The 24,719-nt window shown below is 50.6% G+C and overlaps 2 protein-coding genes across 2 annotated transcripts; one reads left to right on the top strand and one right to left on the bottom strand.

Annotated features, from left to right (window-relative positions):
* Nucleotides 1-4,119: 4,119 nt before the first annotated feature.
* On the bottom strand, nucleotides 4,120-8,550 carry CDCA8 (cell division cycle associated 8). Its single transcript, XM_061360881.1, has 10 exons — nucleotides 8,417-8,550; nucleotides 8,186-8,314; nucleotides 7,437-7,481; nucleotides 6,848-6,919; nucleotides 6,376-6,515; nucleotides 5,858-5,931; nucleotides 5,428-5,526; nucleotides 5,145-5,271; nucleotides 4,589-4,675; nucleotides 4,120-4,227 (listed from the first exon to the last, which is right to left on the bottom strand). The coding sequence occupies exons 1-10, from the start codon at nucleotides 8,496-8,498 to the stop codon at nucleotides 4,183-4,185; spliced, it is 900 nt and encodes a 299-aa protein (XP_061216865.1). The 5' UTR covers nucleotides 8,499-8,550; the 3' UTR covers nucleotides 4,120-4,182.
* Nucleotides 8,551-8,664: 114 nt separating this feature from the next.
* On the top strand, nucleotides 8,665-10,174 carry AIRIM (AFG2 interacting ribosome maturation factor). The gene is made up of 4 exons (XM_061360882.1): nucleotides 8,665-8,930; nucleotides 9,012-9,191; nucleotides 9,300-9,418; nucleotides 9,793-10,174. The coding sequence occupies exons 1-4, from the start codon at nucleotides 8,665-8,667 to the stop codon at nucleotides 9,858-9,860; spliced, it is 633 nt and encodes a 210-aa protein (XP_061216866.1). The 3' UTR covers nucleotides 9,861-10,174.
* Nucleotides 10,175-24,719: the final 14,545 nt, after the last annotated feature.

Consider the following 24,719-nt stretch of genomic DNA (forward strand, 5'->3'; position numbering starts at 1 on the left):
AGCCACATCACTTTTCATATTACCATGCTGTAAATGACATTCACTGGACAACACCAGTCTGATTTGCAGCACAGCTGTGAAAGAAAGCCCGCTACCATCTATGAATAAATTGGATATACTTATTTTGGCCTCCTGAAAGGCTTAAAGTTTGAGGTGTGAGGCTGTGAAAGCCTCACGAGACCCAGCCTGCCTCATGGGCACCTCTTATGGAAGGTGACTGAAGCCCAGACTGGTTTGGGTTGAAGGGACCTTAAAGCTCATCCAGTCCCAGCCCTCTGCCATGGGCAGGGACACCTTCCACTACAGCAGGCCCCCAGTGATAAGGTTCAGTGGTGGCCTTGGCAGCTCTGGGGTAATGGTTGGACTTGATCTTCAAGATCTTTTCCAACCTGATTCATTTTGATTCTATGACCTGCAGTCCTTCAGTGCAGACACAACTTAACCTGTGTACAACACCATGTGGCTCCAATGGACTCGTCTCCCTGATGGAGATTATCTCTTTGCCTCATTAAAAACTGCACATTGCTCAGCTGAGAGCTGCTGGAAGGGAGATGGAAGTTAGAGCAGAGCCACTGTGATGGCCCAGATGCCATCAGGTGACATGGAAACACAGGCTGGGACAGGAGTGGAGAGAGCATTCTGTCCCCTCTGAGAAAAGCCCCCCCAAAGCTGAGTCCTTACCAAAGGGAATAGCATCATGCATCACAGACCTGACGCTAGGAGCTTGATGCTCTCACTGGTCCCCAGACAGCCCTCACCGAGTCACTCAGAGTGGACACTCATGTAAAAGGGTCAGTTTTTCAGGACAATTCATCCTATTGATTAAGCAAATAATGTCTGGTTTTGAAAATACCTTTTCCTTGTCATTTCCCTCACCCTGAGGGTTATCCTTGTTTTCAAATGGACTCTTAAACCCCCATGGATGAGTTCTGGGTGTGCAGAGTACCTTTACTGCTAGCTGCAGTCACTGCAATGGAACATTTGGAGATGCAGCCTGTTCAACTAAACTCACCCAAACACCAGATACACATTTCACCTTTGAATCTGCAGTTCTCCCACTCGCTTGCTGGAGAAGTGAGAACTTATGATCTGCTTGATGCCTCTTCAAGTGATCCTAAGGAATATTTCCCCTTCTTACGCCTTCAGCTGACCCAGGAGACATGGATTTCTGGTGGAATTCTACAGGTCCACTGGAGGAGCTGCATGTGCTGTCCTGCACCTTCAAATCCAAAACTCCTGCGTGCAAGAATTGCCTAGAGACAGTTGTAATTTGTTCTAAGCTATCATCCCTTCCATCGGCAAGCAGGGAATTGGTATCTGTTCCTTTCTTCCAATGTCACCGAATCAGTGACCACCTGCAAGGTGTCCACGATGATAAACGCTTGCTTTGTATACGGAGCTATTTCTGACAATGCTTGATAGTGCACATCTATCAAATTGCCTGCAAGAGCCACCTATTAGGATCATTATCTAACACAGTCCCTTTGTGGGAGTTCAATGTCAGCCCATCCTGGGGAAGGTACCTCGCTGGGTACCTTTTCTGCTCATTATTTCTCTCGATTAAGGGTTGCACATTCCCATTCTGAATTTGGGCTGAACTCTGGGGGCTTCTCACACCCCAGAGCAAAGCTGGAGCACAGACACCCCTGAGCATATCCCAGGCTGTACCCGCTTGTAATAGGAGTGGAAACGCCTGTCTGGAGGGCTGGCTCTATGCAGGAATGCATTTTTCCATGCAAGACTGTAGTTATCCAGCACAATAAAAACCCTGTCCTGCGACTACCACCTACTCCCTGCTGGGTCTTATGTCACTGGAAGTACCACCAGCTCTTCCTTCTTCAGTTTGCCCTTTCCCAAGGGAAACTTACACTGGAAGAGCTCTGGTTCAGATGAGGGGTTTTGACCTTAAGTCAGTGCTCAGCAATCTTTTAACACATGATGGCCATTACTCCCCAAACCACCCTTCTTACAAGAAAGCCACGGGTGTCAGCCCTGAGCAGAATGCATCATGGGTGAAATGGCAACCAGGAAAACCACTTTTCCTCATGGAATCAGCCACAAAACACAGGGGCCTTAATTCCTGCTGCAAGGCCTCTATCTATGAACAGAAAACGCAGACCCTTGGAGGTCAGGTAGTTCAGTTCTTGGGAAGAACATAGGCAGAAGTGATATTCCAAGAAGGCACCTCAGTGCCCTCTAGCCCACCCCAAGACCAGCTCTGCTCAGGCCAGTCCCCAAAGCCATGCCCACAGCATCTCAGGTGGCACAAGCCAACGTCAGTCTCTTTCTGTAGGCAGAACTGCTCTGGCCAGCAATGGGCACAGCCTCTTCCAACCTGACAGAGCAGTTATTTCCCTGCGTTGCTCTTTATTTCCCATCACTCAGTTTAAAGAGCAGTTCAGACTACAGCCAGGCTAGCATACAGGTACCACAAAACCTCCCCCAAATCCACAAAACCAGACAGCTTCCCTGCATTGCCCCCATAATCCTTGAACTAGAGAAGTAGGTTCCACCTTAAACAAAATGCAACTGCCAAGGGCCAGAAGTGATGGCAACAATTTACACGAGCAATAAAACTGCATTAACCTAAAATACTGCTTACCCCCGTTGCAGAGGAGCACATGCTGCAGGCAGCAAGCAAAATGGATTTAGGTGATGAATCTGTTTAGCTATTAGCTGCCAGACAGCTTTAATTCATGTCAGATACAATTAACTCAGTCTGACAATGGGAAAAGGAAGCTTGAATATTAACAGCGCTGTTGGTTGCATTGTGCTGGGAATGCCATGTGCTGGCAGTACTGCCTCTGGGAATCATGGAATCATTACAGAACGGTTTGGAAGGGACCTTAAAGCTCATCAAGTTCCAACTCCCTGCCACAGGCAGGGACACTTTCCACCAGAGCAGCTTGCTCCAAGCCCCTGTGTCCAACCTGGCCTTGAACACTGCCAGGGATGGGGTAAAAAGGAACCTTGACCTATGCCACCTCCATACTCTACAGAGCAAAGTCAGCATGCCAACAACCCCAAGTACCAACTGAGATGCAGTTCTTGCAGATCTGCAAGTTCTGCAGATTCTGCTTCTCCCAAACTTCCAGGTGCTAAACACTTATTTTTCAAGGAATTTTTTGCTGTATGTATAAGTAATGTCTTAATTCCAATGAGAGCATTGGTTAACAGGAGTCGTAGTTTACAATATTGCCACCTGCAGTTAGGACTTAGAATTGATCCATCCAGTTCCAACGGCAAGTTCCCAAGGGGCTACATTTAAAGGTGAATTTTCATGAATCTCAAGCAGAGCAAAATTTCTATTTTCTGTAAGCAATGAGGGAAAACCCCCATATTAATGACTGAGGAAGTTAAAACAGCATTTACTGCATATGGCTCTTTGTCAGAGATGCACTGAATGAAAATTTAGATGAGAAGAAAGGGGAAAACAACGTTTTGACTAGGTCAAGCTTTCCTCTTCCCTGTCTATACTCTGTTCCAGGTGCATTGCTTCTCCTAAAGGTTTCAAAGGGGGTGTAGGAAAAGCAAAGTTCTCTCATATTAGTGATACTCCAGTAGCTCGAAGGTTACTCTCAGTAATCTGGTTAAGCCACAGCCCAGATGACTCTACTGAGTTTCAGCAACTCCAATTCTTTATTTCTTTTAAAACAATAAAATGCACAAGTTCTTTATACAAAACTCAAAGCCAGTTAAAATGCAATGGCTACCAAAAGAATAAAAGCATCATGAACTACAAGAATCTTTCCATTTAGCCCCAGGCACCAGTAATTTGCCTTTTGCCTCAGCTTGTAAGCACATCTGCAGAGAAAGGACATGCCTGGAAGGAAGTGCTTCAAATCTGAACCATTGCTTTCTTTCCCCAGTCACTTGGGTCCACTGCTTAAGTCTCCTGTGAGATACCAGAACAGCTTTTCTGCTCAGGCTGTTGGTCTGCAAGCCCATGATAACTGTATCTTGGTCTCAAACCTTAAAGGAAATAGGAAACAGAGTATCTGCCTCCCTGGCCCTGAAAAACAAGAATGAAATCTATTCTAATCCCATTACATATTATAGGTAAAAAAATTAGTTAACCTCCCTTCTCTAAATTAATGGAAGACACAATTAGGAGAGAACTAAAGGTAGCAGTCCTAAAGGTACATTCTGTATGTACAGAGGTATGTCAATATCCACCGAGTTTCATCTGTGGGTTTTTGTAGCACTGCAGGCTTGCGCCAGACGACCCTGGAAAGAAAAGGAAATGAATCAGTGCTCTAAGACACCAATACCCCACAACCATTGACTTTTGCCTGAAGGAGAAGACACCTTCAGTTTGATTCAGCTTTTCCAGAGCATTGACAATAGCTCTTTTTCAAGAAGCACATAGTTTATTCAGTTTGTATTAAGCTAGATTTGATGTAAAGTTACTCTATTCTCTCCCCTTCTCAGTTCATGCTTCTTGGCTACTGCTATGAGCCAAAATACAAGGCAGGGCAGGGAAAAATAAGGAGCTCCTATTATAGTTCAGGAGTTCAGTGACTAATGCCAGAATGACAACACTGCCTTGTGACTTCAGGCTACGACTGACAAAAATACATAGACTTACTGATAGCTTCTGCATAAATCCTTGGGCCTCTGCATTCAGATGAAGAAGATTATTCTTGGTCACATCATTTGCTGCTAAACGAATGGTCTGTGGAAAACAACAGCCACATCTTAAGTTTTCTGTCTATAGAAGGGTGCAGTAGTCAGAAGCAGTAAATAAATTCAATTAGAAAATAAAAGTAAATAAAACCCAAGCATACCAGGAGACCATGTACAGGCAGAGACTACATTAAGCTTGACCAGAAGCTCATCTCACCTTCCTTGCAGTGCATTAACATATGACTGCCAGCAGAAGCTACTTTAAATGCAACTTAAACACAAGAGCAACCATCATTCTACATTCTATTTTGATCAGCTTGAAGAGCTCAGACTTCTTAAAAGTCTTTGAAGGTTCTTCTTATGTTACATCCATCCCTTGATAAACTGCAGTGGCACAACTAAACAAACAAGAGTGGATCAACTGAAACTGGTAAGGCCACTTCCCACCCCCCCAAAAAAGAAGTTACAAGCTATCTCTTCAGCATTGATTCAAGTGCAGATTCAAGTTTGTGATTTACCTCCCCTCCTCCCACAGGGACTGTGATGAAGATATCATTGATGTCAGCAAGGGGGCTGCCATTGGCAGAGACGGTGTAAACGCGTTCGTGTGCTACGGGTGCGCGCAACCCCGGTGTCTTGAAGATGCTGAAACAAAGAGTTAGAGGTAAGAAAGGGCACTGCAGTTGCTCAAAGCACTTTGACTCAAAGTCTTTCATTTCAGGTTCAAAGAGCCACTAAGGATTACATTGCCAGGAGATGACAGCATAAGAGATTAACAGAGAAATTCATCAGAAGGCAAACCTGGGATCAAATTTGGGAGTGATCATGGAGGAACCATGTGGAGCACAGAGACCAACATTTCTGCCAGTAGCTGGAGTGATGAAATTGTTTTTGCTTGATCTGTTAAAGGAGAAAAAACCCCAAACATTTGCTTGTAAGAATCTTTTTAACAAGTGTGCAAGCGCTATCTTACCAAAGACTTGAATGAGGTTGTCACCACAGAAAACCAGAGGTTCTTGTTAATCAAAGTTAAACCCCAAAGCTAGGGGTAGCTGCTCACCACAGAACAGAAAGTTGCCCATCTTTCATTCACTGTTGAATCCCATTTTTTCCTATAGGATAGCACAACTACACCTGCCACCCTACTAAACCAGTCCTTTTCAGAGTTGGGTTAGCTCTATACACTTACTCTCCATTTCTGAAACCCAGCACAAAAGATATCCTCTATTACCTTTTGCTTGTGCGCCCCTCTCTTGTAGCTCTTCTGCTCCTGGATGCTGGCACTTTTTTAGTGGATGCCTTTACCTGAAACACATATTACACAGCAAATTAGTCACTTCACTCTCTCAACTGAGTCCACATCAGCAGAGGCTTCCATACAAACTGTTTGGCTCCACAGGCTCCTGTTCATGGCACAAGTGTCCACAAACAAACACCAAAGAAGCTTCCGTAACCTTCCCCTATTGCTACAACTTTCAAGGAAGCAATAGATGTTTTGAAGTCCCCCAGAAGTGGGGATTCACCAACAATGGACACTGTTAAGTTTTGGCTAGACAGGGTGCTGGGGCATCTAAGTCTAAGCCATGCTTTGCCTAGAAAGGTTGGACATTATCCTTGAGGTCCCTTCCAACCTGGGATTCTAGGATTCTACAGTTCAAAGTACCCCAGCCAGCTCTAGTGTCATAGGCATTGTCTCAGTAAGTAATTCACACTTTGGGAATAAAGGTATCACAAAAACTAGCTATTTACCTTTCCAGTTGTTGTATTAATGCTTTTAGCTTCTGGCTCTGAAAGACATTTGCTCTCATGTTTTACCTTCTTTGCTGGAGGAAGCAAAGGAGGCTCAGCTTCTTCTTGAATAGCTTCGACATGCTGTGGCAATTTTCCCCCTAGGAAGTGTTGCCCAAGTTGAGAATAAATAGTAACTTGAAATTATTAGTTAGCAAAGGAGGTAAATAGCAAACAACAAGCTTTTTGAGCAACAATTGAGCTTGAAAATCCAAATCCCAGTGTCACCCAGATGATTGACAGAGCACTATTTTGAATGTTTTAATAGAATTAAGCAGAGGTCCTGCAGATAGTAGGGAGAAAACTAAGACTGTCTGCATGATTTTAAATATACTGGAGAACATAAGTAAGAACGGGGCTGTTACTCATAGTCTGTAAACCTTGACATGCCTCCATCTCACTGCACTCACCACAATGTTTAGAGCAAACTCACCTTGTTTGGTGACCTTGAAAGGAGTACGGCAAACTTCTGCTGCCAGCTTGTTTATTTCTGGTATTTCCAAGTCTGACTACAATTAAAACCAGTCACAACACCATTAGGGTTCTCAGTAGGATATAGTTCTGACAGGCAGCAAGAATACCTTTGTGCTTTCTGTTGTGCTTTAAACTGGGATTTTCCCCAGTTATTCTGGAGGTGATAGTGACACACATCTGCATGCCATGCAAGACTAATACACTTATGCTACAGGTGTGCTTCACCTGTGTGAAGGCGTGAACATAAGCGTGGTACAAGGGTGCACCCTGCTGCCCAACCAGCTTAGGAATGCTTTCATTGATTGAAAAGTGTGTGTGCTGTCAGGGATCTGGGAGTGAAACCAAGCAGGTAAGGGAAGAGGCACATGGAGCAGCATGAGCATACAAATCCCATACTGCATATAGCAGACTGTTAGGCTTCAGCAACACTGAGGGAAGTATTTGTGTATTCTCTGCTATAGCAACACCCCAACAGACTCAAGAAACCCTTCCCTGCCCACAGTAGTATGCCCACAATATCAGAAAAGCTAAAGATTTATGCTAGAAACCTACCACTGCTGTCTTTTCCAACAGCTTCTTGCATCCTGCTTTAGCTAAAAAGAAAAGATTTATTAGAAAAGGAAGCCATATAAAAGCCATAGGCCTGTACAGCATACACAGATATACTTTAGTAAATTACCACTAGGGTGCAGAAAACCAGCAAAAACCAGTTTGGGGCCAGCGAGGGAGCTGGGCAGTGCTGGAATCGCAAAGCGCATAGACTGGATATAAGGCAGATCAGATATAAACAAGATATATTGATATATATGGATATATTTTTAGAATGGATATAAGGCAGTTCTTTCCTGTTAGGGTGGTGAGGCACTGGAATGGGTTGCCCAGGGAGGTTGTGAATGCTCCATCCCTGGCAGTGTTCAAGGCCAGGTTGGACGAGGCCTTGGGTGAGATGGTTTAGTGTGAGGTGTCTCTGCCCATGGCAGGGGGGTTGGAACTTGATGACCTTAAGGTCCTTTTGCAACCCGAACTATTCTATGATCCTACAGACGAGGCCTTCAGTGCCATGGGTTAAGTGGTGGCCTCAGCAATGCTGGGGAAGGGTTGCACTGGATGAGCTTAAAGCTCTTTTCCAACCCAGTTGACTCCATGACTTTAAAGAGCTCAGCGCTCCCGCAGGTCGCTTGTTGGGGAAGGGTGAGGGGGGCAGAATGGTTCCCGGCGGCTCCGTTATTGCCGTTGGTTTTAGTAACAAAGGCAAACCGCGCCCCGCCAGCCCGGATCCCCCTGCCCCGGGCCGTACCGAAGAACTCCAGCCAGTTCATCTCGCGGAAGGCCACGGGCAGCCGCAGGATGTGCATGTCGTACATGTCCTCCACCTCCTTCACCAGGCGCTCCCCGTTCGCTTCCAGCCGCGCCAGCCGGTTCTCCACTGCGGGGGAGCACACACACGGCCTCAGCCCCGGGGCCCGCTGACCCCCGGCCCCGCTCCCCCCAACCGGCCCCGCTCCCCCCAACCGGCCCCGCGGCCTACCCTCGCGGTCGAAATCCTTCAGGAATGCCTCCAGCTTCCTGCGGCGCGAGACCGCGCCGGGGTTCTTCTTCGCGGGGGCCATGGGAATGGGAATGGGAACGGGAACGGGACCAGAACCGGAACAGGGATCGAGACCGGGATCGGGATCGGGATGCGGAGCACTGCCGCCAGCCGCACGTTCAAATGCACCCAATCAGAGCTCAGCGCGGTGCGATGACGAAAAGGTGCTTCCGGTCCGTCGCGTTGCCATGGCGGCGGCACTGTCGGCAATGGCGGCGGCGCTAGGGGCGTGCGAGGCGGCCGTGGCCCGGCAGGACGCGGCCTGGCGGGAGGCCCTGGCCCGGTGCGCGGCGCCGCTGGGCTCGCTGGCCGGGCTGGCGGCGCAGATGCGGGCGGCAAAGCGGCTGCCGTGGGGCGCCTCCCCGCTCGGTGCCTTCGGGGACTTGCCGGAGCGGCTGTGGCGGAAGCAGCGCGGCGCGGCCGAGGCCCTGCTGGAGCAGCTCAGCAGCCGAAGGTGAGGCGGCGGGGCCGGGCCGGGCCGGACTGGATGGGGAGTGCGGGGCCGCGGCTGAGCGCAGCCCGCTTTGCCGCGCAGGACGGAGCTGCGGGCCGTGCGGGACGCGGTGGGGGCCGCTGTGGCCGCCGTGCTGCGGCTGTACGAGGAGCGGGCGGCGGAGCTGGGCCTGGAGTTGGCCCTGCGGAGGGGGCCGCGCTGCCCATCGCTGGCCGACGCGCTGGAGGGGCTGCAGGACGTGGAGCGCCACTACCGGCACCTGTATCCTTCAGCGGTGCGGCTCCGCGGGCAGCGCTGGTGGGTGGCGGTGTCCTCTTCCCATCCTTGTTGGGTTCCTCTGCCTCTTTCTTGTCCTTACCGGGCGTGAAGGTACCTGGAGATCCAGCTTTTCCTCCTCCACATCAGCTGTGACAGCCTGGCAGACATGGAGACCCTCCCGCAGTCCTGGGAGAAGATTCTGGAGCGCTACAAGGGAGATGTTGTTCAAGGTGGTTCCACTTTCAGCAGCCCAAGGGACCCTTCCTTGCGCTCCATGGTGATGCCTCAGCCCTGGAGGTCACACGCAGGCCTTGCACTGTGTGTTGGTCTTGGTATGGGTGGCAGTGGGTGGCCTCGCTTGGTTTGCAGTTGGGCTTTGCGACCATGAACAGCTTCAGCTGTAAATACCATCACACGCTGGCTCAATGGGAAGTGATGCCCTTCCTTGAAGTAAAACAAGGGGTTTGGAGAGCCATTACACTTGGTCTGCTAAGTTAGTTGTCCTTAAACTTTTCTTTATTACTTTATTACAGGGTTGATTTTTGTGTGTACAGAATACAAAGTGCATTAAGCTAACGGGGTTGTTGTCTTCCTTCCACCTCAGATACTCTTCTGAAGGTCTCCCTGTTTGTGGACAACCAGCGAGAGCTGTGCAGCTCAGCAGGCTCCTGACAGAGAACAGGAGGGGCTGATGTGGACCAGCTTCTGTGACAGTCTGGTGTGCTCCAAGATGGCCTCGAAGAGGAGGAGGATGAACTGAGGAAGCTTCACTGGTGCTTTTTGAAGGCTGAATGAGCTGAGGACTTGGCCTGAGCAGGAGATGCTTGGGCTGTTCTGTTTTCTAGTGGAAATGGACTTGATATCTGCCAGTAAATGGGCGTAACATAATGTTCTGATAGCATATAAGAAAGATGTTTAGGTGCTGCCCTTACAAATAAATAAGGTGTCAAATCAGGGCTTAAACCCTCTTTGTACCTTGTGCTTCTGAGCAGTGTGTTTGCTTTCATCCCACCTGCACATGGATTGACAAGGAAGGAGCTTGAATGTTTGTAATGCTGGAGGTGTGCAGACACCCGAGTTCTCAGAGAAGGCCAAATAAAGAATGGTGCTTGGACAGGGTGGAGCTGTGCTCTGCTCCTTGGTTTGATGATGAAGTGGCTCTTGGAGCCGGGAATGTGACCACCTGAGGGCACTGCTCGACCTGCAGAGAGCAGCACTGGGGGCCCTGGTGGCTGTGCGGGGCTGGGGCTGGGGCTGGGGCTGGGCGTCCCCCCTCCTGTCAAAAGATCTTCCTGGGATGATGCTTTATACACAGTTCCAATTGCAGAGGGAAATAACGTGAGTAATGCAGCGCTGTCCTGACCTGCTCACTTGGCCATCCCCTTCCCGGGGAAGTGAGACGTGGAGTCCCCCTCCTGCTGCTTCAGCTTGAGATGAAGCAGATGATGCACTCAAGATACTGGTTTGGCAGACTGGCCGAGAATGCAGCTTTGTTTAGCAAACGGCTGTACAGCAGTCTTGCTGCAGACACTTCTGCATGCAAAGCACTTCCCCTCCTTCTTGAGTGCCTTTGTCTCACCGTGACCTGTCACTGACTCATTGTGTCAGCGTGCTGCTGATGCCCTGGGTTGCATCACAGAACTAGTTCAGTGTAAGGCATTTATTTTCCTGTCCACAGCAGAGTGAGCAGTTTCATCTAATTTCCTTTTCCAGGGCTTTGATTGCAGTCATAAACTCCCAGCTCTAGGGAGTCACATCCCATGTTTCAGTTCCAGTCAATGAAGCAGCACAGGTAAAATTCCTTAGGCATTGCTTGCTGCTGGTGTTCAACCCCTGTGCCTTCCCTAGGGATGTCACTGACTTCTGATGTTAAGGAAGGGGTCAATATATGCCTTGGATGACACAGATCACAGTAGGTTTATGTAGGTGCCCTCCAGGCTATCTCTGACAGCTGAGGGCCGGTGGCTGCAGAGGCCACCAGGCTGAAATCCAGCTGACAGTGCCTGTATAGCCTTATGTTCATGAAATGTGGCTTGAAGAGTGCGGAGGCAGAGCACAGAATCCCAGTCTGGTTTGTGTTGGAAGAGACCTTAAAGCTCACCCAGCTCCAGCCCCTTCCACTGGAGCAGCTTGCTCCAAGCCTCTGTGTCCAACCTGGCCTTGAGCACTGCCAGGGATGGGGCAGCCACAGCTTCTCTGGGCACCCTGTGCCAGCGCCTCAGCACCCTCACAGGGAAGAGCTTCTGCCTAAGAGCTCAGCTCAGTCTCCCCTCGGGCAGGTTCAAGCCATTCCCCTTGGCCTGTCCCTATAGGCCCTTGTCCCAAGCCTCTCTCCAGGTTTCTGTAGCCCCTTTAGGCACTGGGAGCTGCTCTAAGGTCTTTTCAGTGCCTTTTCCTTCTCCAGGATGACTGCAGGGTGAACCCTGCGGTGTCATCCTTCTCAGGCCTTGCCGAGTCAACATCATAAAGCAATAAAGGGTGGTGTTCAAGGATGCAGAGTCGTGTTTACATGTGCACACACTATACAGCCCTTCAACACCCCTCTCTTCTGTCAGTCGGTCTTCAGTACAGCTGCATAAAGAACAAATGGATTTCAATTTTGGAAGGTCTTCACAGGAGTTCAGTGGTGGCCCTTCTGCTTCTCCCAGATGTTTGTCCCACTGATGTCTGGCTGTGGGCTAACAACAGCCCTGCTAAAAGTGCTGAGAAGGGTTTCTGAATTAAAAGTGGCCATGACCTGAGTGAGTGACTGAAATGGGTTGAAGGATGTGCTCACTGAAGTCTCGCTATGATTAATGGCTCTGAACTGTTTCTGGCTGGTGGGCCATGTCATCAGTTGCATTTGTCTGCAGTGTTCTGGAAGAGTACAACTGAACCTCAGCATCAGAGCACTCTAATTGGAGACAACTGTGGGTTTGTTCCACTTCAAGATCTGGATGTTACAGCTCAGGATGGCTGCCAAGGTCCCCAGTTGCTAACAAGAATGTGGTTCCTTGTGGGTATGAGACTCCCTGCAGCTAGCATTCACCAGGGAATCTCTGTGGGGTCAGATGTTCCCTCCATGAAGGCTGCCAGGGTGGGCATTCAGGCTTGAAGCACTTAACTTGAGAGCACTCGAGTGGGAAGGCTGCTCCTCCTCCTCTGATGCCTGTGAGCCTGCATGGCCAAGTTAGGTACCTGCATGGGATAGCAATGAGTGGTGCCATCCCAGCCTGGGACCCCAAGTGATGGAGTCACCATCTCTGGAAGCATTCAAAACCCATGTAGACGAGGCCCTCAGTGCCGTGGTTCAGTGGTGCCCTTGGCAGTGCTGGGGAAGGGTTGGACTCGATGATCTTAAAGGTCTTTTCCAACCTGGAAATTCTGGGGAGGCAGGGCAGGCTGCCTGCAGTGGGCACTGCTCTTCCCCACGTTTCTCCCTCATCCCAAAGGTCTCTGGCTCACTCTCAGTTTGCTTCTGCAGTTCAAGGCTGAGCTGTCTCGTGGTTCACTATTAGCAAGCCATGTCTGCTGTCACCAGCAAAGGGTTTCAGTGCCTATGTGGGTAGGGAGTGGAGGGAGGAGAGTGAAAAAGCAGCAGCATCTGCTTGGCAGGCAGTTGGGTGCCCTGGTAAAATACACCGAACCATAAGGATAAACCTGAGTGCCTTTCTTTGGGGAGCAGGGCTCTTAAAGTATGCATGCCCAGAGATCTGTCTTTCAGGAATGCAGTAAACCCGAGTGAGCAGCTGGAGCTACCTTGTTAAAGTAAAATGGTCAGGAAACACAAAGCTCGCGCTTTGATTTCCAGCTTTACCTCCTGCTGCCTTAATTTGAACACAGTTATTCCTCACTGGTAGGGAAAGCAAAAACTGAAACCAGTTCCTGAATTGGAACACTGGCAAACATTTATAGAGAGCATCTGACTTCTATCTGCTTAGTTTGTTTCCTCATCTAGGGTGGAAGTCAGCTTCTGGTGCAGTGGTTTCTGCTCCGTTCTGCGTCAGGAATGAGGACTCCAGACTTTTGAAACCCAAAAGCTTTGCTTCAGTACAAGCTCCTGGATCCCAGATTCCAAACTTGAACTTACTACAAGGGTCCACAGTTGGGAAAAACACAAAGGATTTGGCACCTGAATTGAAGTGTAAAGTGAATCAAAGGCAGAAATATGCGATAAAAAGCATCATGAATCAGTCGGTTCCTAAACCAAGCGTGGGCTTTACAAGGCCCTGTGGTTTTCAGCCTTCTTCTTTGTGACTTTCATCTTGGCCTGCAGCAGAGCTCCTTTGTGATTTTGCAGGGCCCAAGAGGTTGAGCAAGCACTTTTCCGCTCTGAGAGAAACCCAGCACTTGGATGTGCAGCTCTGTTCCCAGTACTTGGATGTGCAGCTCTGCTCCCAGTACTTGGATGTGCAGCTCTGCTCCCAGTACTTGGATGTGCAGCTCTGTTCCTAGTGCCCGGCTGCCTACGCTCCAGTGTTTCTCCAGTGCTCTTGACTTCATCACAACACTTGCCCTGTTGGGTTGCTGATGAGTGCCAAGGGGGGCAAAATCTAACCCTGTGGATGTGTGCATGGGGCACATCTGCCTGAGCAGCAGGGTTGTGCTTTCCCATATGCTCAGCATGGGAGCTGTTTGCCCTCACAGAGGTGGGCACAAGCATTGCTCTGGCCAGCTCTTTATTGCTGTGGTTTGTCCTTTGTTGCCACCCCAGCCCCTTCTATTGCAGCAGACCCTTTAGGGCTTCCTGCTCTGCACTTTGTGCTTCCACAGAGCAGAGCCTGCTCTCACCACTCGCCCTATCAGCCGGTCCTGCATAGGTTTCATTTCAATCCTCCCTTCCTGCTTTTCCCCCCAACCCTATCCCTCCTCCTCCCTCCTTCCGTGGAAGCAAGTCTACAGTAGGTGTCTCTTGAACCCGCCTGAACTCCTTGTCCCAGGCACCTTCCTGACTAATCCCTTCCAGATGTCCAGGAACTTTCATGTTTAGCAGTTTTGCCCGAGCTCCTATTCCTTCTCAGACAGAGCAAACATTCTATTTCCTAATCCCATTGGAAAAACGCGACTGATCACGGCCTTCTGAGAAGTCCTTGCTGCCACAAAACGCCACGTTTTAAGCATCACCGCAGCCTTCTACTCCTCACTGAGCACAAGACACTCATAAATAGCACAGGAGTGTTTTCCATAGCAGACTGTGCTCCATGGCTGTCTACGAAGGCATGAAAACACTCGGTACCCAGCCAAGTGGCAGGGCTGTTGCCTTGGAATATCCCAGCTACAGCAGCACGGAGAAATGAGATGTGTCCGATGTTCCTCTGATGGTGACCCAGCAATGGAAAGCAAGTTTTGCTGCCCATCCTCTCATCTAGTTTCCAGCATAACTTTGGTTTTGGGGAGGTGACTCACTTCAGGTCAGTGGCTCACTGAGTGACCTGAGCATCCTGTCTTGGTTGTGGAGCATGGCAAGCTGCATGCAGCCTCATGGTTTGTGCACAAAGGTGGCATTCACTGTGGGCCTCTGGGGAAAAGGGTCCTCTGTTGTCCCAAAGTCCGGTGGGATGATGAGATTTGGAGGACTGGAAGCAATGCCTGAGCCAGGTTGCAATCATCTGCCTCTCCAGCAGAGCCTCTGCCTTGTCCTGAAGTTAAGGTTCTCCATGTGCATCCAGTGGCTCTTCATCCTTCCCCACTGCACTTGCTGTGCAGCAAGGCTTGTAGTGGTTTATGGCTATTGTAAAGAAGCTCTGGGTTCTTCAGTGAACTTGGGAAAATCCCATCTTTTTCCTTCCGTTTTTCCTTGCTCTGGATTCACCTACCATATTCATGTTCATTGCCAAATGGTGCTGATAGGAGGGAGACCTTCCCTAAGTTCAGATCCTTGGAACGGTTTCGTGCCCTTAGCAAAGCAAACCTCTGTGAGATTCCATGCTCCTCCATCCCCCAGCCACGGCCACCTTCCTCACTGCAGGCTGATATGGGATGTGCTCCCTGCTCCTTCTTCTCCACAGTGCAGACACCCTCACCTGGGGCAGGCAGAATGCAGACCATCAAGCCGGTAAGCCTCCTCACCCTTCTGCTATGTGAGGAATGAGTCCAAGAGCCTTCGCACACCATTAATCTTTTCCAATTCTTAAGCAAGCAAATGATCTCCTCCCGCTCCCATAAATTCATCCTCTCTCCCGCTCCCCCCCCTCCCGCCCAGTGTTTGAACTGTTGGCCAAGAGCTTTATTAAAAACTACAAGATGCCGTTTTGTTCCTAACCGAATCCCAAACAACAGCGTTAGGTGGAGAAGAAACATTTGGTGCAGTCAGCTTTAGAGCATTTTTGTGTCTAGTCCATAGCCACTTGTCAGCCAGAGACCAGATTCAGCTCTGCACTAAGCATAATGGGACCTTTTCTCTTCTCTCCTGAGCTTAGGAGATGAATTCAAGCTGGTCCCTCCTCATTTCATAGAGCACCTGGTAGTGCTGGGGGGAGCTCATCAGGCACAGCAGAAGGGATGCTCCCGCGGGGATGGCAGCGTGGTCCAGCCTCTGCGTGACCTGGTGTGTGGCTGAGCTTCAGACCGATGCTGCTGTCTGCAACGTGCCGCCAGCCCCAGGAACAAGCTGTGCCGTGCCGCTGCCAGGGCCGGTTTTCCTGCCCAGAGATGCCATGGACCTTGTCCCCTTGCCATGGCCCCAGCAGCATCCCCTCCACGGGGGGTGTGGAACAGCAGGTATCATCTCCACCTCCTGTGAGCAGAGAAGCTGCAGCTGGCACTGGGAGGCCGAGGGTGGCTGTGGGGTGCTGGGGCAGTGAGGACAGCAGGGTCCCCATGGAGGGTGGCTCCGTGCTGTGGTGCTGGTGAGGTGCACACCAGGGTCCCCGCCAGCAGCCGTGCGTCACCGCCATTCCTTGGCACTGGTTGTGATGTGTCACAGCCTTCCCCCTTCCGTTTCCTGATGTTCCCTCAGCCTGAAACCCATCAGCCACTGCCGAGGAAGCCAAAGCAGAAGTAAGCAAAGCTGTTCCTTTGGCTGCATTCCTTGTGTCTTGCTCCTTCGTTTGAGCAAGAAGAGCCCACTCCTGCCTTGTGCACCTGAGTGGTGGGGAAAGGACAGCAGCAGCAGCACCCTCCTTGCTCGCCCTAGCAGAGAACATCACATCCCTGTTTTGGGAATGAGCAGGAATGAATTGTGATTCTGGAATAAATTCTAAGGTTTTTTGTTGCTTTTTGTGCCTGAGAAATCAAATAACCATCATTCATTCCCTTTCTTTGCATTTTACCCTCAGAAGTGGGCTCTGCCATCTCCCTCTCCTCATGGAGGAACTGTAATGATGAACTTTAAACAGAGCTTGTCTTGAAAGCAGAACAGAAAACCAGGGGTTTACCCATCAGGAATTGTAAAGGTCTCCTTGATTCCGACAGGCTGGACTGGTTGTTAGATCAATGATGGATTAACTTTGTTGTTAGATCAATGGGTCCAACAGACTGGGTTCCCTCCAGCCGGTTGCAATAACAGATTATCCCTGCCATTCAAAAACCAGGCCTAATTTGCAATGAGTTCTACTTGGCTTTTCTGTGCTGTTTCACGCTCAAGCAACCTTGACATTTTCACTCATTCCTGGGCATTTGAAATCAATCTCTGCTTTGCAGCCATTCCCAAAGGGCTGGGGAAGAGGAAGACAGGAGTTTCCTTCATAGAAGCGTCTGACAGTGGGGTGTGTGGAGGATGAAGCTGGGAATAGCGGGGCAGAGGGGAGCAAGAACCTGGCAATGTCTGGAAATCCCTGCTGATGGCAAGCTTGAGACAGGGGAGGATGCTGAAAGCGGTATCCTGAGTGGTCCAGGTCAGTTCTCTACAAAGAGCTTTCCTCCCTTGAGGAATCTCCACGTTGTTGTGCAAAGAGAGGTGGTGGCTTTGCCAAGGAGAACTCTGGTTCATGGTATGGTTTTCCTACCTATGCCCGAATGAGCTCCAGGGCTGAGAGCGAGAGCAGGAAGATGGGAGCTGTGGAGTGTGGCTTGCACGAGGAATGCTTTTAAAGGTAATAAATCTCCCAGTGAGTCAGATGTCAGGAGCAGGGCAGGGGAGAAACAAGGGATGGAAAAGTCCAGATAACTGCGCACAAGGAAAAGCCATCTGAAGCAGGTCTGGAGCCTGTGGCTGATGTGTCTGGAGCAGGGGCCGGGGGGGAGGCACCTGAGGCAGCCAGAGAACAGTTCTCCTAATGAAGACCCTGCTGGTGAGCCCCTGCTGCCAGCTGTTAGCCACATCTGCAGGAGGCAGGACTTCAGGTGGGCTGAGCCCTCCAGGACAGCAGGGTCCGGGCAGACCACCCCATCCCATTCCCATCCCACATCCCCTTCCTGAGGCTTGGGATGACATGGAAAAACCCCCGAGGCACCAGGGAATAATCCAGCCCAGCTTTCGCTGGACACGACTCCCCCACTTCTAAAAAGGCTATTTTTTTTGGGTCGAGTTTAATAAGATTAGTGCATCATCTCTGGAGCTGTCAGCTCGCTGGCAGGCCTGCGTTCAGTAGTCCCTCACGCGCCAGGGAACGCTGTTGCTCATTCCATTGGCCTCGGTTTCCCTGGATCAGGCTCTTGCTTTGCTGTTCAATTAGCTGCATCTGCACAGCAGGAACAAAGCGGAGATGAGAAAGCCTGGAGAGGGGTGCAGGGAAGTTCACCAGTGTGGAAGGGAGCTCCCAATGCTCCCAGTGTTGGGAATGCTGGGGCTTTGCACCCAACCTGACCCAGCTTCCCACCAGGAGCCCCACTAGGATCCAGACTCCTTGTACACCTTGTTTTGCTGCTGGAGCCTGTGTTCCTTAACTCTCCAGTTTGGGTCTGTGCTGACATTATTGAAGCTACTGGTAATAAAACATGTCACTACGGGGGCCAGGGCCACATCTGATCCTGTGAAGGGAAAGCAAAAAAACCCAAACAAACCCCAAATCTCCAAAAGCAAATGAAAGCCAACCCATATTGACAGGAGGAATGGAATTCCAGGGATGCAGAACACTTGGTCCTGCTGCCCAGCCCTATGGAGAGGCAGCTCCCATGCGAAGGCACGAAGTGGCACACGGGAGTCGCAGCATCCCGGTGCCACATCATCGTGCAAGTGTTGAACCCTGCAGTGCAATGAGAGCCAAAGAAATGCTGTTGATGCCTCTGCCATCCCGTCAGGGATTAGTACATGCTGGAGCAATTTGCATGGGGATGAAACTTGGAAGGAAGGGCAATGCTGAGGGAATACGGGATTATTTATTATTGCCAGTTGCAAGGGAACAGCAGCAGACTCCAAGCTTGTATAACTCTGGAACATGCCTATTATTAGAACGGAAAGTTAGCAAGCAATTAGCTAATTGCAATTCACATTGTCAGTTGGCAATTAGGAGAACAGTTATAAACCCCAACAGATGGAGCTCAAATGGGGCAGTCTTTTATTTATTATGTAGTTTTTCCATCCCCAAAGGGCAGTTGCTAGGAACTAAACTACAGGTTGGGACCAGGGAGTAGGAAACAAAGCAAGGCCTATGAAGGGGTCCCTGCAGACCACCTTGATCAGCAGCAGCAGACCTGCCCCATGCTTGCAGGCAGTGGTTTGGGGGAGCTGGTCCTGTTCAGGCTTTCCCAAATGGGCCGTCTTCAAGGCTGGAGAGTTCAATTGCTGCGTGGTTTCATTCATTTATCCTGCTTTGGGGGTGTTAGCAGCTAAAATACGTATTTCTTCTTATCCATTTGTTTATGGCTCTCTGCAGCTTCGGATGAGGCCTTCTCTTCTTGACACAAATCAGTGGTGCCCTCCTGAACCTGATTTGAGGTTATTTGAGGGATCTTCAGTCCCTGGTGAGACTGAGTCAGAAAAGGGATCTCTGCAAAGATTAACAGGGGGTGAGACACTGCTCTGCTTCCCCTTTCAAGCCACAGGAGACAGCAGCAGAGCAGCTCTCATGGGACAGAGATTATCTCATTGCTTGTGTTAGAAATACCTGAGTGATGGAGCACTGGAACGTGAGTGATGGCGTGAAACGCGAGGCTTGGCTTCAAGGCATCGCTCAGTGCATGCTTAATGCTTAAGCCAAACGCAGCTATGCTCAGTACCTGGGCCTTCTGTTGTCCTCTGCATGCGTTCTGTATTTAAGAGCAGTGTTTTCCAGTGAAGCTGTAGATGAATGTCTACTGAATGGTTGGGAAATGGTCGTTTTCTGCTGATCGATGTCAAGATCCAAGCTGCACACACACAGAAGGCTGTGCTTAAGGTGGTCAGATTTGACCTTAGAGATAAAGCATCCCAGGAGGTATTCGGAGGCAAACGTTGGGCTAAAGAAGCTCAAATCTACATCACACTTTCTGTGATCATGGAAGGAGCCTTGCTTTTATCTCCTCTGAATGTCAGTGCTGCCAGTGACTCCAGCAAAGGAAGAGCATCCCTGTGCCAGGTCAAGCTGGCACAGAGACAGCTGTGGGATCTGAAAAGGATTAAGCCCAGCAATATGAATTTCATAACTGGTAATACAAACCCACTGCACACCTTGGGCTGATAGTAACCAGAGGATGAGTTGGGATTCATCTTAGAGCGAATGCACTATAATGAAATGGAAACATCAGGTTTTACTTATAAACCCCAGGTTTCCCATAGGAGGCAGTTTATGGAGTGGCCATTTATTAAAGACAAATGCTATCATTTGAAACATATCTCACGTGGAGCAGGGCACTGGCTGATGCAGAGGAGCAGTAACTGGAGATGGAGCTTTGCACTTACAAGGCATTGTTTGAAACAGGCTCCTCATGCAGAGGAACGTGTGATGAGAGCTGCTGGGTGCCCGAGTGTCCACCCCAGCCCCTGCCTCCCACAGCGAGCACAGCCCCACGAGGTGCTGAGTGCTGTGACCCAGGCTAAACATGCTTAACCTCTATATGTATTTAACAGCAGGCAGGAAGATAATCCAGTTGTCTGGAGCCAGGCCAGTTGTGTGCAGGTACAGGATGGGGGCCTGAGCTGCAGAAGGGCTGCTCAGCCCTGGGGTGCTGAGCTCTGCTCCCTAAATTCCCCACATGGGAGCTGTCTCTTGCAGAGCATCTAGCAGGGCTGGAAAGGACCATGTCCAGAGAAGAGCAGGGTAAGAGGATTCCTGCCTTTGTCCGTGGATGGAGGGCGATTTGTGATGCTCCTTCTCTGGGATCTCTGATTTGTGGTCATGGAGGCCACAGAATCCCAGCCTGGTTTGGGTTGAAGGGACCTTAAAGCTCCTCCAGCTCCAACCCCTGCCAGGGGCAGGGACCCCTTCCACTGGAGCAGCTTGCTCCAAGCCCCTGTGTCCAACCTGGCCTTGAGCACTGCCAGGGATGGGGCAGCCACAGCTTCCCTGGGCACCCTGTGCCAGTGTGGCCAGATGTTAACAACTGCTCCTGCACGTAATCCTGCTGCTCACCTGGGGAGGAACGCTTCATTTGATTCATTGAAGAAGCATTCATTGCCTTTCTGAAATCCTTCTGGATAGATCATGGCACCTCAGCAGGATGGTGCTGTTTGGTCTTAATATTCGAAGTCAGAAGCCCAGGACAAGAATGTCCTTCATAGGCAGTAGCGGATGCTTTCTGCATGCTTTCTAGAGGCGTAAATCCCATTTGTTGCGTGTAGAAGAACTTTCTGTCTCAATGACATTTGCAACCATTTAATTTGATCAAGTTCCATTTGGATGCTCCATCCAGCTAAAGTCTATCAGCCAAACCAGGGCCAGAATGTAAATCCTGGCTGTATTCCCCTTTCTGTGCTATCATCAGGGATCTATCATGCTAAAGCCACTGTTCCTTTTGCTTTCAGAGCTCCCAGGGCTGAACAGTTCAGTTCCTGGAGCCCTGGAATCAACCATGGGTTCCTTTTTGGGGGAAATGGCTCTGGTTTGGGACCTCTCCCTGTTCTCCATCCTGGATGCTGGTGGCAGGGAGGCAGACCCTGCTGAATCACACAGCAAGGAAGAAACATGGTCTGGAGCAGTCAGAATGCTGCTGGTGGTGAAGGTGCAGGAGCAGGGGCACCCCAAGGCATGGAGAGCACAAGGATGAGCTCTTCGGTCTTGTAAGAGGGTTCCAAGAGCCTCGTGTCCCTCCCAAGCCCATCCTCTGCTGCCAACAAAGGCAAGGTTTTGCTGGGCTCCAGACCCATCGCTTGGCATCCATTAATGGGAAAATCAGTTCCTCTCCCCCAGAACTTAGAGGTGACTTGGTCCTGGGAATGGTGTCCATCCATGCGGAGCCTGCCTGGCCCCTGCACAGACCGGAGTAAGCAGCAACCCCCCGGAAATGCAAATTGCATCAAGGGATCTCCTAACGGCTTTATCCTCACAGCTCCACATCTGGCAGGGAGAGCAATGGGGCAGGGGAAACGCATTGCCTGCCTGCCTATAGAGCTCAGACAGGCTGGTGACAGCTCGGCAATGTAAATGATGCATATTAGGCCCTAAATAAAGTGTGAGGAACATGTTTGGGATCAGTAAATCCATCCTGACACAAAGAAGCAAAGGAATGAAATCCCTTTTCCCAAACAGACTGGTAAACGGCCTAAATGGAATTTAGTCCCACTGAAAAATGGAGATTTATGGTTGTGGTCTCCCTGCTCAGTTGGGATGCAAGGGAGCTTGTATCAGGCAATAGGGGCAGGGAGCCCTTGGGGAGGGTGAGGCTTGGCTCAGGAATGGGGGTCACATTCCCCCCCTTGTAATGCTCAGGTTTCATCAAACCCACTTTGTCCGCATACATTTACAGCCGAGTTCATCCCATTTCCTGCCGCATTCCCCCATCAGCCATTTATCATCCCCAAGGGCTGGCTGCAGCCAAATGTCCCCCGACTTTCAACAGACTCTGTGGGCCTTTCTTCTCTGCATAAGTGGTAGACTTAAGATAAGCCCAGGGTCTCTTAAACATGGATAAACAAAGTGGATGTGATGCGTTACAGGCTGTGTTATGACAATCAGAGAGCAGAGGAGAAGGGGACTCTTTACAGCTCTGTTGATGCTGGAGAGTCCCTTGTCCTCAAAGGATGCCTGCTGGGGGGCTCAAGCACGCTCACATCCTGGCTTTGGGGGGCAATAATCAAAGTACCTGAGCAGTCACATTGCAGGCAGCAGGGGAAGGAGGAGCCCAGGGGATGCTGTTGTCCAAGTCTGGGAATGAAGAGCTCTGGGTCTGCTCCCAGGGAACAGAGACAGCCCCGTGCTTAATGGAAAACATGATCCAATCCAGCTTGCTTCTTCCCAGCAGGATTCCGTGCCTGCTCCCTCTGCCGAGCCACCTGCTCCAGCAGATTCATGTTTTCCAGGGAAAGCTTCCCAATCAAAGATAAGCACCTGCACAAAGCCTGCAGGAGGATGCTGTCCCAGGCTTGCCCTCCCATGCATGAAGGCCAGCACTGGGCATGGCAGGCTGAGCATCACACCCCAGATCAGCACATCCCTCCCTCTGCTGGAAACCATCGGATGCTCCTGCATCCCCCAGAACCAAAAAGTGAGGTCTCTGGTCCTGAAGAGCATCTGGGTGAGGAATCAGGAATGCTGCTAAGGCACAAGGCCCAGCAGAGGAGGTGCATGGAGCTCTGTGTGCCCTGGACAAAGTCAGTCCTGTGCTGCCAGCCCTGCACAGAGAGATGCTTGTGGTTGCTCCCTGCAGGGCGCTGGGTGAGCCACAGGGGATGGTTCTTTCTGGGCTCCATGAGGACTCTGAGTTTTTAACCCATTTGCTTTAAGTTCTTTGCTGCCCTTTCACTTGCACAGGGGCCAGAAAGGTGGGATCCAGACTGCAGGCGTTTTCCTCCTGCCTCTACCTGTCCAGAGGCTGCTGTTGTTGGTCTTTGAGGTGATCTCACGTTCCCCAGGCACTGGGACGTGGTCTCCCTCCAGGATGGGTCAGGCCGTTGTCATCCCAGGACACAGGACCACGTTGCCAGCACGAGATGCAGGCTCAGGGTGTGGGAGGCTGCCAGGACACCTCACCAGATGCACAATGTCTCTTTGTTCCTTGGAAAACCACAAAAGAAGTTTCTCCCTTCACAGTTCAGCGATGCCCAGACAAAGATGACGTGAAATCTGTGGGAAGACTTCGTTTATTACAATATAGGAATTCACAGAACCAGATGTTTAAACTCAGCTGTTGCTCCTCCATATGAACACCAGTGCCCCTGCTCCGTGGAGCTGTTTGCAAGAGTATTTACAACGCTTTAAATGTCTCCATTGCTGCTTGGGTCTCCAGAAGCTGCTTGGGGTCAGGGCCGATGCCATAGGACCCCATGGAGAGAAGGTGGTGATGCCAGGGCCATGGAAGGGCAGCACAATGCCCCTCAGTGACCCACAGGAGTGGGGACAGGGCACAGCCATACATGGTTCCCAACCAGGGAGTCATCCTGCCCCGTGGGAAGTGTTTAATCAACCATGTTCCCTATGGAATGTCCTCCCTCCACGCCAGGACATGGTGTCTGCTCCCATGGGGTTCCAGGAATGGGCAGCATCTCCATAGTCCCCTAAGATTCAAAGCCTGGGCCTGGTTCTCTGGTTTTCTCACTGGGTTCAAAGGCAGCCGAGTCCCTGGCTGGAGATGTCCTCTGGTGGGACCCATGCAGCCAGCAGCTGTTTGGCAGGAGCCTGGGGTAGCCAGCATCTGTTAGTCAACCCGGGCGCAGCATCTCCGGGTCCATAGGCTGGAAGAGGGAAGCAAGGCTGACACGCACATCCAGGCTGGCAGCGTTCTTTGTTTTCCCAGCATCCACAAGTTCATCTTTTCCACCTTCACGCTGCCAGCACAGTCCTTGTCCACTGCCCTGACACCTCCGGGGTTTATTTCAGGCTGAACCACGCTGCCTCCATATGCGCTCCTGCCACTGGCTGCTGGTTATTAAAAGGCGATGCTGTTGTTGGTCCTCCTTGCCTCCATTCAGAAGCTGGCAGTCTTTAAAAGCTCATTCATCTTAGACAAGCCTAGTGGCAATTGCAGCCTCCATCCCACAGGATCAGTTAACTCCTTCCCTCCTGTTAGCCCAAGGTGCAAGGATCAGCAAGGACGCCTGGTTCTAATTAAAGTGATGCATGGAATCAAGGCACATTCCCTGTACCAACTGCAATAGAGGTGGCTATGGAGAGAGGGAAAGTTGTGGAAATGCCCAGAGGCAGGAGATAAGGCAGAAGCTCTTCCCTGTGAGGGTGCTGAGGCGCTGGCACAGGGTGCCCAGAGAAGCTGTGGCTGCCCCATCCCTGGCAGTGCTCAAGGCCAGGTTGGACACAGGGGCTTGGAGCAAGCTGCTCCAGGGGAAGGGGCAGGGGTTGGAGCCGGGGGAGCTTTAAGGTCCCTTCAACCCAAACCTCTCTGGGATTCTATGTGCTAGATTATTGTGACTAAAAGTCAGACCCTACCTGGAGCTGCAGGCACTGCGTCACCTCCTGGGGCAGGACACAGAAGGCAACAGGAATACAGGAGTGATGGAAAAGAGAAACAGCTTCCACAATGTAGGAAGGCATCAACCCTCAGGAGGTTTAGGCTGTGAATATGAAATAACAATTACCTACCTGG

The sequence above is a fragment of the Neopsephotus bourkii genome, unplaced genomic scaffold, assembly GCF_033783945.1.
Source record: "Neopsephotus bourkii isolate Nb327-2 ecotype Australia unplaced genomic scaffold, CSIRO-AGI_Nbou_v1 NB_1036, whole genome shotgun sequence".
NCBI classification, from domain to species: domain Eukaryota; kingdom Metazoa; phylum Chordata; class Aves; order Psittaciformes; family Psittacidae; genus Neopsephotus; species Neopsephotus bourkii.